Source organism: Vulpes vulpes, chromosome 2, assembly GCF_048418805.1.
Source record: "Vulpes vulpes isolate BD-2025 chromosome 2, VulVul3, whole genome shotgun sequence".
In the NCBI taxonomy this organism is placed as follows: domain Eukaryota; kingdom Metazoa; phylum Chordata; class Mammalia; order Carnivora; family Canidae; genus Vulpes; species Vulpes vulpes.
The window spans coordinates 60,288,516-60,302,058 of record NC_132781.1 but is presented as its reverse complement, the minus strand read 5'-3'; the positions used below and the strand labels follow the sequence as shown (position 1 = coordinate 60,302,058).

At 50.6% G+C, this 13,543-nt stretch overlaps 1 protein-coding gene across 2 annotated transcripts in view; it reads left to right on the top strand.

Annotated features, from left to right (window-relative positions):
• MORN5 (MORN repeat containing 5) overlaps positions 1-12,006 on the top strand; it is a 28,495-nt gene extending 16,489 nt beyond the window's left edge. For both annotated transcript variants that reach the window (XM_026009247.2, XM_072748714.1), the window contains one exon: positions 11,806-12,006. In XM_026009247.2, coding sequence (XP_025865032.1) covers positions 11,806-11,885 — 80 coding nt within the window. In that variant the 3' untranslated portion in view covers positions 11,886-12,006. The remainder of the gene's footprint in view (positions 1-11,805) is intronic.
• The last annotated feature ends 1,537 nt before the right edge of the window (positions 12,007-13,543 follow it).

Here is a 13,543-nt window from a genome sequence, read left to right as displayed (position 1 = left end):
TTAAACACCTGAAAGTTGGGAATATCCCAAATGTCCAACAGAAGGGAACTAAATAAATAATACAGGGTGTATTCTTATAATAAACCCAGGGCAGCCCCTAAAATGGCAGTCCAGGGATGGATCGATTGGTATATAAAGGTACGTTACTTTATTTCAGAGGGAAAAGCAGGATTATAAAAACCAGCAGCATTTACTGAGGGCTTACTGTCTTCCAGGTACTGGTCTGAGCATTTCGCATGGTTGATTTTATTTCATTTCCTCTCATCCTCACAGTAACCCTGTGAAATGGCTGTCTTCATTATTCCCACTTCACAGATGATGAAACTGAGGTGAGGAGAAATGCTTTGCCCAAAGTTACACAGGTAGTAAGCGGTAGACCTGGAACTTGGCCCCAGGTCTACCTGCCTGAAAGCTAATGATGACATTCGAGTGGGTTCTGGAGTTTACCAGTGAAAGAAAGAAAGACCCAGGCAACCTTCCTTGTAAGCTTGCAGTGGTAGGTCTTTTTCCCTGGATAGTTCTCTGACCACATTTTTTGCTCCAAAGCTGGCCAAAGAACAAGACTTTCAATGCCACCGATAAACCAAGACTCCTCTAATGTTGAGGCCACTGCTGCCTTCATCTGACAGGTGAGAAAGCTGAGGCCTGCACAGGGCAGATCACTTGCCCGGCCCTGCACAGCCTGCCAGACCTCCATCTGCAGCAGACCCGGGCTGCCTCTCCACAATGCTTCCCTCGTGGTTTTGGCAAAATGGCCCAGCGAGTCCCCTGCACAGGCCCTCCTGCCGTCTTCTCTCTGTGACACAAAAGGCAATTTGCCCAAATGTGATAATCACCTGGAGGCTGGCACGCAGGGGCATCCCTGCCTTATCTGTGGCATTGTTAGCAGCGCCATAATGGAGGCTTTGTGGAGGGATAATATCACACTTGTAACTGCCAAATAAAATGCCTGCACAGATCACACATCCCTGCCAGCAGACTTGGGCATCTGCTTTAAGCAAAAAGGATAGGAAGAGAAATGATGAGCACTGAAAGCCTCTGCTGTGCCAGGGACTTACCACCTCCCGATCTTCTGAGGAATATATTGTTGCCTCTCTTTGGCAGCTGGGGAAACTGAGGCTTACTGATGGGTGCAGCTAGTGAAGGGAGGAATCAGGATTTGAATCCAGGCCTCTCTGACACCAGAGGCCATGCTCTGAACAGAGATGAAATCTCTGCCTTTTCTGAAATCTCTCTGAGAACTTCGGCAAAGCTATAGAACTTCTCCCCAGAGAAATACACTTTTACCTGCCAACAGAATTTTGCCTACAGAGGGCGGAATCAGACCCAGATGGAAGTCTGAGCTCTAGGGAAAACAGCCTGAGGGGCTTTCTGTCCCTGGCCTGCCCAAATTGCCTCGCTCCTCACTCCAATTCTAAGAGGCCTGGAAATTCCTCTTCCAGCTGTTGTGCCAGATTCTGGTAACAATATGTCCCCAACCCCACAGCAGTCTCCTGGAAGCATCCAAAGGACACAGCTTTCTCCTTCCATGGCTGGAGTCAACCCCGGGCTAGTCAGTACAATGGTTTGTTTTTCTCCTTTATTTATTTATTTTTTTTTTTTTAAGATTTTATTTATTTCTTCATGAGAGACAGAGAGAGAAGCAGAGACATGGGCAGAGGGAGAAGCAGGTGCCCCTGAGGGAAGCCCGATGTGGGGCTCCATTCCAGAACTGCAGGATCACACCCTGAGCTGAAGGCAGACAACAACTGAGCCCCCCAGGAGTCCCTGTTTTGTGCCCTTCAATAGAAGTGAATGCAAGGCCAGAGTCCAGGGAGCAGGAGCTTCATGTCCCTTCCTCAGCCCAGCTCTGGAACTGGAGGCAGTTAGCTGAAAGTCCTGCTCAACCTCCTGGAGAGAGAGGCAGGTTTCCAGGCAGGGCTTTAGAGCCAGACCCATCAGACCCCGGCTCTGCCATTTGCTCTCTGTATGATCTAGAGTGAATCTCTTAACTTCTCTGAACATCGGTTTCCTCACCTAAAAAAGTCGGAGGAGGAAAATAGGACTTCTGTTACAGGGTTGTGGTAAGCATTATTGAGATGATACAGGGCATACAGAGAAAGCAATGCCAGGGCCATGAGGAGATTAAAGTACCGCAGGGATCACCATTGTGATCCCTTACACCCTGGGGCGGTCTTTGAAGTGGGGGGAGGGGGAGAACTCCTTAACTCTGTGCCCCAAAGGGAGGAGCTGGCCTCATGGTGGCAAACTGCCCTATGGCATCCCCAGCTGCTTCTTTTGTTTGTTTTAAGATTTTATTTATTTATTCATGAGAGACACACACACACACAGAGAGGCAGAGACATAGGCAGAGTAGTAGGCTCCATTCAGGGACCCCAATGTGGGACTCCATCCCACTTCTGATGGGGACTTCAAGACAGGGCTGGAGGCCTGCAGGATCCCCATCTCCCTATCTACCCATTGGCATTATTCCTCATCTTCATCATTTCTTATCCACCTAGAGCCCAACACCTCTAAGATTACCCCCAGACACAGGTCTTCCCCAGGGGCTCCCTGGGGGCCCGAATTCCACATCTGCCCCTCCAAACCAGCACCAGTGCAGGGCAGGGGAAGCAGATGCACACACAGTGACAGGATCTGGGGCAGGTGCTCTCTGGCCAGAAGCATGGGGCCTTCAGGGAGTCTAAGTGTAGTGAACCTCCTACCCCAAAAAATATAGCTCAGAAATTAACATCAACCCCAAAAATATGTGGAAAGAAGTCTAGCAGAATTCTATATTCCTAAGATATTTATGTTAATAGGAGATTCTTTGTCCAAAACACCGAGAGTGCCTCTGCTTTGCTAGTGCCAGGAGCCAGAAGCACAGTATGCTGGAGGAGCCAAGACAAGAGCATGGATATGCCCCAGGGGTAGCTGAGATGCTATCCCGGAAAAGGTAGTGTCTGGCTAGGCTGTCAAGGATGAGAAGTGGATTGATTGTGCTGATGGAAGGAACAAAGCAGAGAGAGGTGTAGGGACAGAGGGTACCCAAGGTGGAGCTCCTGAGACCGGCTCTTGTGTTGGGGGTTGGAAGAAGAGTCAAGGGATGTCTCCCTCAAGCAGTGTTGGACAGACTGGGCTTTGACAGGTATGTAGGAGTACATCCTAGCTGGGCATTCGAGGCATAGGGACCCAGTGTGGAGGGGAGAGAGCCTTGAATGCCATCCTTCAGGCAGTGAGGATTAAAGGCATGGCAGTTACAGACAGGTCTTTCAGTGACACAGGTAGTGGCTAAGGGCTGCAGGTCTAGAGATAGACTTGGGTCTGCCCTGGGGCCCACTTGCTGGCTGGATGAGCTTGAGCAGATGACTTCACCTCTCTGAGCCTCAGGACCTTCATCTGTGAAATGGGGATGCTGACAGTGACTTTCTAAGATTCCTCTGAGGATTAGGTTCTAGTCTGCTAGTGTGTTCTGCAGATCCTTACCATCCTAACACCCCTCCTGGCGGGCCCCACTGCCAAAGCCTTAATTCAGCCCTCAGCATCTGTCAGCCAGAGGACAGAGGTCCCAACTACCAGACCTGTCCCCTGCAGTCTGTCATCCACACACAACTGGAGAGCTGGGGCAGAAGGGAACAGCGGTCAGAGCAGAGGCTACAGGGCCCAGGCGAACTGAGTGACCTTAGCCTTGCCTTGGCACATTAGTCCCCTGAGCTGCCTGTGTACAGCAGCTAGGCATCATGAACATGTGCAGTGAACACACATTCAACTGTACGTACTTGAAAAACAGAAGTGGGGGAAGCAAGAAGAAAAGAATTACAAGCTGTGTGAGGTTTGGCACCCACACTCAACACTTGCTGCTGTGAATCCTTAGGCCCCCAGGCCGTGTGTGCCTCCTGTCGTATGAGCACCTCGCCACATGCAGGATGATTCTAATATATAGGGATATGTCTTTTTTAATAAGCCAGCTGTGCATTTGGACCTCTACAGCAGAAATGACTCTCTCTTCCAACAGCGCCAGAATACCAACTGCTTAACACTGGCTGGGATGTCCTTCCGCACTATGGGGCTTTCCTAAGAGATTCCCAAGGGGCGTTATTACTCAAGGCACTTTCCCTTCCACCGACTGGCTGGAACACCTAAAACTCCTACCTGAGACAACACCAGCTGTGTATATGACAGATGTTTACAAGGATTGCGTGAGATCAGGCGTGCGGAGTGCAGGGCTCAGCGCCTGGCACGTGCAAGTGCTTCCTAACACCAGGTGGCCGTGCTCTGGTTCAGACTCACTCCTTCCAGGCACAGCCCTAATCCAGCCCTAGGTCTGATTTTGGAGACCTCAACCCTGTTGTATTCAACATATTAAAACAAAATGCATCCGCACTCCCATATTCAATATAAATTTCTTGCTGTTAAAACTTTGAAAGGTTTTTTAAAATTTTGCTTGGTAAATGGCCTACCACCAGTCGGGCTGTGATTTCTAGAGCCACATGCACACTAGAGAATTCTTGCAAAATGAGGAAAGCAAGCCTACAAACTAATTTCAAGTGTGATGAAATTGTTTTGATCTCCAAGTTTAATAATTAAGTCTGAATGCATTAATTATAACATTTATTAATTTCAGTTTTACAGTTTCCCTTTCTGTATTTTAGAAATACAGAAGATTGGTTTGGTTTCCCCAAACCTCTCACATTTGGACAGGCTTTGAAACCTGTGGGTGCTGAGCCCTGCACCTCTAGTTCCCAGTGGGTAAAATGGCCTGGCCTAATCCACCTCCCCACCACCTTCTGCCCCCGAGCCCTCCACCCACCCAGCCCAGAAAATGCTCTTTTACAGAGAAAATCAAGAGCAGGCCCCAAAGTTTCCCCTCCTGTCCCTTGGCAGGCTTTGCCTGGGCAACTATCCCTTAGTCAATATTGGCCATGCCACAGCCTTGGCCTCTGGCCACCAGCACTTGAAGCAAAGTTCAAAGCCTCTTGCTTGTCAGGAGTTGTGATGAGGAGGTGCGGGCATTGCCGCCCTTCCTGCAGGCACCGGCTCTGCTCTGGCCCTGCCCCACCTGCTCACACGGCCCTGCCTTTGCACAGAGGGTGGAGCTGGGCTTTGAGGATGGCACTGCCCAGGGGCTGGGGCACCTCTCAACCCGCCTGGAACCCCAGATCACACAGGAGCCGTGTGAGTCGGTCTTGACCCCAGGAAAGGAGGGCAGCCCTCATGATAGAGTCAGGCCTGGCATGGTGTTGTGGGTGAGCGCTAGGCTGTCACGGAGGGATGAATGTGCCGCCTCCTTTGGCAGCTCCTCAAGCACACACTCAGACTTCAGGTAGTCATACACTGTCACACTCTGAGTGCCACACACACGCTGAGCACCTCAGACACAGCCACTTACACACTCACAGTTCACACGTATTCATACTTGTGCACACACCCACACTCACACTTAGGGAGGTTCTCATGCCCATTCACACAACTGAATGGAAACACTCCCATTTGTGGCCGTGCACACACAGCGTGAGTGTGGCCTTTGCATCAGGACCATGAGCCCATCCCCTCTGCCCTGGCAGATGAAGTGGGCAACTTGTTTCCCCCTTAAAGCCTCAGTTTCTTGTCTTAAATGGGGATGACCTGTGTCACTTGCTGCGGAGAGGAGAGACATGACCTTCTTTCCACAGAACCAGGCACCTCCTAGGTACTCTGCCAGTGTGAACCTCTTCCCCTCCCTGGTTTCATCTTGGCCCCCTCCCTGTCCCAGGGGGAGGCTGCTGCGTAGCAGAGGTGACCACAGGTATGCTCAGCCCAAAGGCACGCCCAGAGGTAAGAGAATCTGGCTTGTGGGAGCCTGATAACCCGAATCCACCCATCTGCCCTCTCCTGCCCCAGCCTGCCCATCTCACTTTGAACAAAAAATCATTAACTGAGCTGTGGTTCTTAGGATGCTGATCCTTGTGTAAAGACCTCCTCTGCCCCTGGTCCTCCCTCCTCCCCACAAGAAAGGAGAAGTCCCAGGGTGCTCTGAGAGAGTCCCTTAAGAACACTCTCTTGAAAGGATCCAGTAAGGGAATTAGAGAGCCATCAAAGTGGTGATCACAGATCCTCCTTCCTGGGTGCCAACATGGTGCTGTTCATCCTGGCTGTGCAGGAGGTCTGGTCAAACCCCCTGTATAGACAAGGAGCCCAGCTCAGAGAGGGAGAGTGGCTTGTCCAAGATCACCCAGCAAGTTGGCACCAGGGCTGGGCACTGGACCCAGAACTCCTTCTAGTCTATGCTGTGCTGTCACATGCACAGACCCTGAAGTCTCACCTTGAAGAGACAACCTCCGGCTTTCTTTTGGTTTTTGCCATTCCCTGTGTAGCAGGCACTGTGCTAGGCACTTTTCAGGAATGATCTCACTTGATCCTCATAGGAAACCTCTCAGGGGGCACTTGGTAGATGAGGAAATGAGACCCAGAGAGGGGTGAGACCACTTGGTCTCCCAATAGTGGCAGTGGCAGCCAAACTTCAGTGCCCATGCTCTTAACCACTATGCTGCTGCCTTCCTGCCAACCACCTGGGAGCTCATATTGCCCTGCACCTGTTGGGAGGTTTTCAGGATCTCTTCCTCCCCCTGCACTGCACTGATCTGACCCTGGATTGCACTAATGACACAGTCTGTGATCCTGCTGGTGGCCTGTGCAGGCCTGCCCTCCCCTGCTCATTGTGAGGCAGGCCCCAGGCCAGCCAGGGCTTTGGGCTTCGAAATTGTGGCTGGTGCCCCAGAACGAGCCCAAACAACCCATCCTTTCTGTGCGGTGGAGCTGCTCCACCTATGACCTCAAAAAACAAAAGAGGAAACAGCAGCCTTGGCCTTGCATATGGCATATCTGTTCTGCCCCCTCTGCGGAGCTCCATTTGCTGAGGGTGGGGAAGAAATTCTTCCCCCTTTTCCAAATCCCACAGGGGAAGCCTGTTACTCTTATGTCCCCAACGTTACATTTCTTTCTTCATTCATTCATTCAGCATATTTAAGTGCCGGATCTGCACCAGGTTCCGAGGACCAGGAGTACATTAGTCACACCTGCTGGAGGTTGGTGGGGGCAACCATGACCTCAGCTTGAGTCAGGGAAGGTGACATCCAGGAGGGCACTGGGCTCAGCCATACACATTTGCCAGTGGCCTTGAGTCCGGAGTATGGCGGCACTGAAAGACCATGTTCACCAGACAACGCCAACCTCACAGCCTCTTCCTGAGAACTCGACCATTAGCTGTGCTGTGGGCTTAACACTGCCTTGAACGACAGCCTGGAATAACACATTTATATTGCATTGGGTTGTGTGTGTAACAAATGTGGAAAGCATTTGTTAATTATACGTGTTTAAACCACACTGCGATTGTTATACTCTCATCTAGTCCTTTCCTCACTTTTATATACACTAAGGCCCCGAAATGGGGAGTGCTCTGAGAGGCCCTGTCCCTGCCCCCAGCCTGGTATATGGACAGGCGGAGAGGCCCCAGTATGCATGCACACATGGTGACTACAGTACAGCAGGTTGGCTGCATTTTCCAGGGTGGTCCAAGGTCGGAGGCAGTTTGGAGATCAGAAAGACCTGGATGGAGGGCCTTGGGGTCCAGGGGAAAGAGTGGGGACCCTTTCCAGGCAAGGCTTCTCAGTAGGAGCGTTCACGGTCAGATTTGGGGTCTATCTCTCCCCGAAAGCTCATTTTCTTCTCTATAAGGAGCCCAAGTTCTCCTAGTGATTGGTGAGATTCCTGGGGGTGACATGGTGGGGAGGGAGTTGCATGTGGCAGTGAGGTCACTTCTAAAGCTTCAGACCAGAATAAAGAAATCTTTCTCGCCCAAAGGCAAACAGACCTGAACCTGAAGTGTATCTGAGTCAAACCTCTGGGCAAACACCCCCTGCTAGGTCTCTGTCTACCCTCTCTGTCCACTACCCCTCCCCTAGCACTGGGCACAGGGTGGGCCATAGGACTGGATGATCCACTCATTCCTTCATTCACTGAGCAGATAGGGACTAAGCACCTCCGATGCCACACACTTGTCTAAGCACCAGTGATACCACTGAACAAGCCAATGAGGCTCCTGGTCTCACTGGAGCTTACAGTTTGGATGGGAGAGACTGACAATCCAGGAATAAACAAGACAATTACAGAAAGAAGCCTGTGCTATGAAGAGAAGGTGAAGAGGGGTCACAGGCAGACTGGGATCCCCAAGAAAGTGATGTTTGAGCTGTGCACTGGTTGCCAAGAAATCAGTTCTCAGGGAAAGAGTGCTGATGTGATTAAGGCAAGCCAAAGCTACTATTTTTTGTTGCTGTGTTTTGCTCCCTTCCTAAACTGTCCTGATGGAGAGGCAGTCACTCTGCGGCCCACACCCAAGAAAGGGGAATTACGCTCCACCTCCCTGAGGGCAGAGCATTCACAGAAATTATTTGGATTTCTTCTGCTCAGGAAATTTGTCTATTCTCCCATTTTTTAACCAATATTTTAATGCTGGCTCTTTTACTTTGTAGAAATTAACCCCATTGGTGTCTCTAGGAACCGAGAAATATTTTTCTTCCAATGACCAAAAATACATGAAATTAACAAAGCATTAAGTTGGAGGGTAGGAAAAAAAAAGATAATTGTTTTTCATTTTTTCTATTGCCAATACACATTAAGAAGATTTGGGAAATACCCAAAGCAGAAGAACCTCTCACGTTCCACTGCTGGGAGATGCATATTATTCACATTCAATGTGTTATTTTACAATTTTTCTCCTGAGCACAGTGTTTACAGATTATATTATGTAATTTTGTTTCTTGCCTCTTCCCACCTTTTTTGTCAAATCAAAAACATTTCTGTGTTGCTATACAGACTTCATAGCCCTACTTTTTCAAGAGCTGCTAAATCCCATTGTCCTCCCACCCCCACTCTGTCATAAAACGTAGCACAATACCTGGCCCATGGTCCCCGGTTAGAAATTAATTGTTATATGAATATACAACAGAGAAATCATTCTCTTGTTTTAGAAACATAGATTATTTCAGTTTCCTTGGTTCTAAATAATAGTGAGACAAATAGATTATTCCCTTAGGACAGTGTCCCAGAGTGGAATTATGAGCCAACAAGACCAAAACTTTTCAAGATAAATGCACCAAACCAGAAATCTCCCTCCCTCCCCTTCCCCTCTGAACCACCAGCAACTGTGCCCAGGGTAATAATTTACAATTGATTAAAGAGTTTGCCGGGGTGTTCCCCCCCCCCATCTTTTCCCCCTTTCCTCTCTCCTCCTCTCCCCTCCCCTCCTGACAAAAAGGGGTAAAATTATCTAAGAAGGTGAAGATGTTCTCAGACAATCATATTAACATATTCCAACAATTGCAATTTGCAAAATAGTAATCACAACTCCCAGAATCTGGGAGGCATTAATCAAAGCTGCAGGTTTAATTCCATTTTAAATATTGATGAAATGTGCTTCGGCAGCCTCACCCTGGCGTGGAGGGGCCACGGGAGCCTCGGGGAGCAGCGGAGCAGCGCAGAGGAGGTGGAGGGAGGGTTGGTGAGCAGCTGCCTGGAGGGGAGGCATCTGTGATTCAAATTGGTGGCTGTGCCGCCAGGTAGAGTGCGAGAGGGGTAGTGAAGAGGCTGTTAAGTCCATTGCTGTCAATTTGTAACGATCAGGGAGGGGCCCGAGGGCTGGTTTAGCACAATAAACTCAGTTTGTCTGGTTTCAGGGGTTAGCACTGAAGAGCTTGCAGCTGCACAGATTCGAATAGCCCAGAGACTTCAAAACTGTAATTATCAACCAGGCTGCTTGCGGTGTGGCAAAAGTGGGCTTCACCAGCGCTTAACTCCTTGTGTGCCGCTGCTGTCCCCGCCCCCAGGGCTTGACAGCCACGCGTGGACTCCCCGGCAGTCCTCAAGGGCAAGAGCATGCTGGGCAGCAAGCCTCTTTCCTTTAGGTTATGGACAAAGAAACAGTGGGGAGGAGGCAGAGGACACTAGCTCTGTGGGGGCGGCCTGCCTTCCAGCACTCTGGTCGCATCAGCCCTGGGGGGATGGTCAGGCTTTGGAGTCTGATGGGCCTTGGTTTGAATTCGAGGGGCTGTGGAGGTGGGGCAAGGCTCATTACTTGTCTAAAATGGGGGTGATCTCCCCCTCTCCTGGACTGTCACACAGACTCGATGAGATGGATGTTTGTAAAGCATGGGGCACACAGTTGGTTGTCAAGAAGTCTCCACCTCTCTGATTCTGGGCCTAGAGCTTTCGTAGAAGGGGAAGGGGGCGGGGGGGGGGGGGGTGCTGATTTGAGGGCAGGATTCAGGCTAGCTCTCAGGGGGTACACTGGTTCCCTGGCTACTGCTTTTTGTTTACAAGGAGGATGGGTAGGCCTGTCTCCCATCCGTCAGAGGGGAGGCAGGTCAGGAGACAGGAGGAGAGCCGCTCCAGGGCAGGGGCTTGGGCTAGTTCTCTTTGTCCCCAGGGCCTGACACGAATGGCGGTGAAGTGAAGCAGAAACGAGGCAGGGCCAGCTACGGTGGTGTGATGAAGAGAACTTGGGCTCAGCTGGGAGTCTTGGTTAATGAAGTGCGTTCATGACTCCACGACCCTCCTTCATGAGTCCATGAAGGGGTATGCCCAAGAATGTTGGTCCCAGCAGAACTTCTGGTCAGGGGAGGTGGCCCCCTTGGATGTCCACCCTCCCCACTCCACCCATCCCCAATGGGGAAGAGAACATCTCAGAAGCCACCACCAAGTATTAGGCAGCAGTAAGAAGCAAAGAACTAGATGTGCATTTAGCAACAAGAATAGATCTTGAAAATGTAGTGTTGAGTGAAAAAAGTAAGACACAATGAAATTCATAGTACAATGCCATTTATGGTGGTAAATTAAAACCACATTTCCACACAAAACAACAGCACACATTTTACAGAGCTGCCTGCATTTTTAGGGGTATGTATCCCACCATTAAAGTGGGTCTCTGCCAGAGTTAGGGGAGGGCCTGGGTATGGGTTTGGGGGATAATGGAGGAAAATAAGTCAGCCCCCAGATGAGCCTTCCCTGGCCCAGAGAGATGATTATGGTGTCGGGGGCCTAAAGACTGTGCTCCATTCCCTCTCTCTAAGGCTTATAAACCAGTACAAGCTTTGTACTCAGACAAACCAGGGTTCACATTCTAGGCACTCCTACCTACTGACCTGTGGCTGCGGACAGGTGACTTGATCTCTCCGAGCCTGCCTGTTCATCTGTACAATAGTGGGATTGCTGCCAGCAGGTGCTCATGAGGGTTAAATTAAGGAAGCTAAAGGAGCACAGGGCCTACAGAAGTATCTGCAACTCCTCTCTATTCCCCACCAAAAGGATCTGAGTCTATGGGGGAGTCAGGTTCCCCTGCAGAGCCATGGGTTCTTATAAGGGTCTACAGTGGAAAACCCAGAAAGGAAACGAAGAAGACCTGAAGGCTCTGGCTCCTGGCATGACCAGCAAGGCCTGGGCTGGCTATTCTGGGGGTACCCTTTGTGGGGGGCAGAGAGGGCTAAGGCCCGAGCAAGCTGCTCTCTGGGTGCCCGTCGGGGCTGCCAGCTCAGAATGGCCAGGTGACCTCATGCCTGCCTCCCTCAGTGATATCAGCCATCTATACACCCCACTGTGTTCAATTTCCCCAAGCCCAGGCAACCAAAGGATTGGGGTTCAGCAAAAGTGGGTTCCTTCCCAACACAGAGCTTGACTGGCCACTGAGGCCACACCCCTGTGCTGGAAGGCACCCCAGGCCCTGGACCCCACCTGCCGATCTCCCAGCCCAGAGAAGGCGAACACCAAGCATGATCAGCTCTTCCTCTTCCCCTGCAGATGATGACGAGCATGAGTGGATCGTCAGGACGTGTCGCAAGGGCTGGGACGAGATTGTGGGTCACCGACCGAAGCTGTGAGCTTTGCTATCACCTCCACCAGAGTTTTCTCTACACTGCTGGCAGCAGCTGGCCCTGAGGGCAGTCTAAACTTCCAGACCCTGACTTTTAACTCAGGAATAAAGTCTTTCTGCAGCTTTCAGTGGCCCCAAGTGTACTTTCCTGAGACAATTTCTTAGGGGATCCTCATTTCACCAGCATCAGAATCACCTGGGCAAAATTATAAATTAGATTATTTCTGGGCCCCACCTTAGACATGCTAATCAGAATCTCTGGGAATGGAGTCTAGCAGTGTGCATTCCTGGCTGCCACTTCCTGATGCATTTTTATTTCCCAGGTGTTCCTCAACACTACCCCAAAATCACATGTCAGCAGAAAACCAGAAGAGAAGGGATGACATGTTCCAGGGCAACACTTTGGCCACAGGCATCCTGGATCTTTGCATAACTGTCCCTCCTTAGAGGTTGCCAGATCCCACAGCCCAGCCCAGCCCCACCCACCCCATGTTTTGTCCCTTGCTCACCAAGAGCTGCCAGGAGAAGGCAGGCCTATGAAGGTTCTGACAAGGTCTGTAGTGGGAGGGCGGGGGGAAGGAAAGTGGCCTTCAAACCAGTGACCCAGAGTTGGCATGCTAGGCAGAGTTAGGAGTCAGAGGGTGGCCTGTGCACACTCAGCTGTGCCACAGAGGGATCCTGGAGGGTTACCTCTCCCTTCTAGGGCAACAGTCACCTCTGCAGAATAACAGGGTTGAGCTCCAAAGGGGTTTCCAAGCTGTGCTTTAGAAACAGAAGGCACATTCATGTAAAAAAGTACATACACATAACTTAAACTATATTTGAGATATACACATATATCTAGGGGCACCTGGGTGGCTCAACAGTTGAGCATCTGCCTTCGGCTCAGGGCGTGATCCCCACATTGGGCTTCCTGTGAGGAGCCTGCTTCTCCCTCTGCCTATGTCTCTGCCTCTTTCTCTCTGCGTGTCTGTCTCTCATGAATAAATAAATCTTTTAAAAAAAGATATACATATATCTAAATCAACATTTGATAAGTAGATCGGAAGAATGGAGGGAGGAGTGGCAGAGACGGGATCAGAGATGGCAGATGAAACAACTAATCCAGACAGGGGCCTTGCAGGGGTGAGGACAATGTACATCCTGAGCTGAGGTTTCTGAGCAACTCTGGCCACTCCACTCCCCTCCTCAAGAGCTTTGGCTTTAATCACCAATTCTGCTACTAAAAGAAAAGTTGCCAATGAGCAGAAAGATGTTCTCTCTCACTCCCCAGATTCTATGGTGGCTCTGGAACCCAGTAAGGCCCAGTATGAGACCCAGACTGGTGTGAAAGCAGAAGCCTCGTCTCCTGGCTCCCTGGCTCCCATCCCATATTCCCTTCACTTCACTGGACAAAATTCTCCTGCATCTTCCAAACAGGCTCCTCTGTGCTTCCTTCCCTAGTCCCCCAGCATCTCCTCTTTTGCACCTATACTGTCCTCTCAGTTGATAGGATCTGGCTTAACATCCCAGCCCCCACAGCCTGTTGGACGGATCCGTCTGTTAGAGCATTGGCCAGAATGCGAGCTCCTCTAGGGCTGGTGGGCTAGGCCTGTCACCATGTCTGCAGAGCCAGCATAGGGCCCGGCAAAAAGCATTTGTTTGGGAGTGACATGGAGGAGGCCA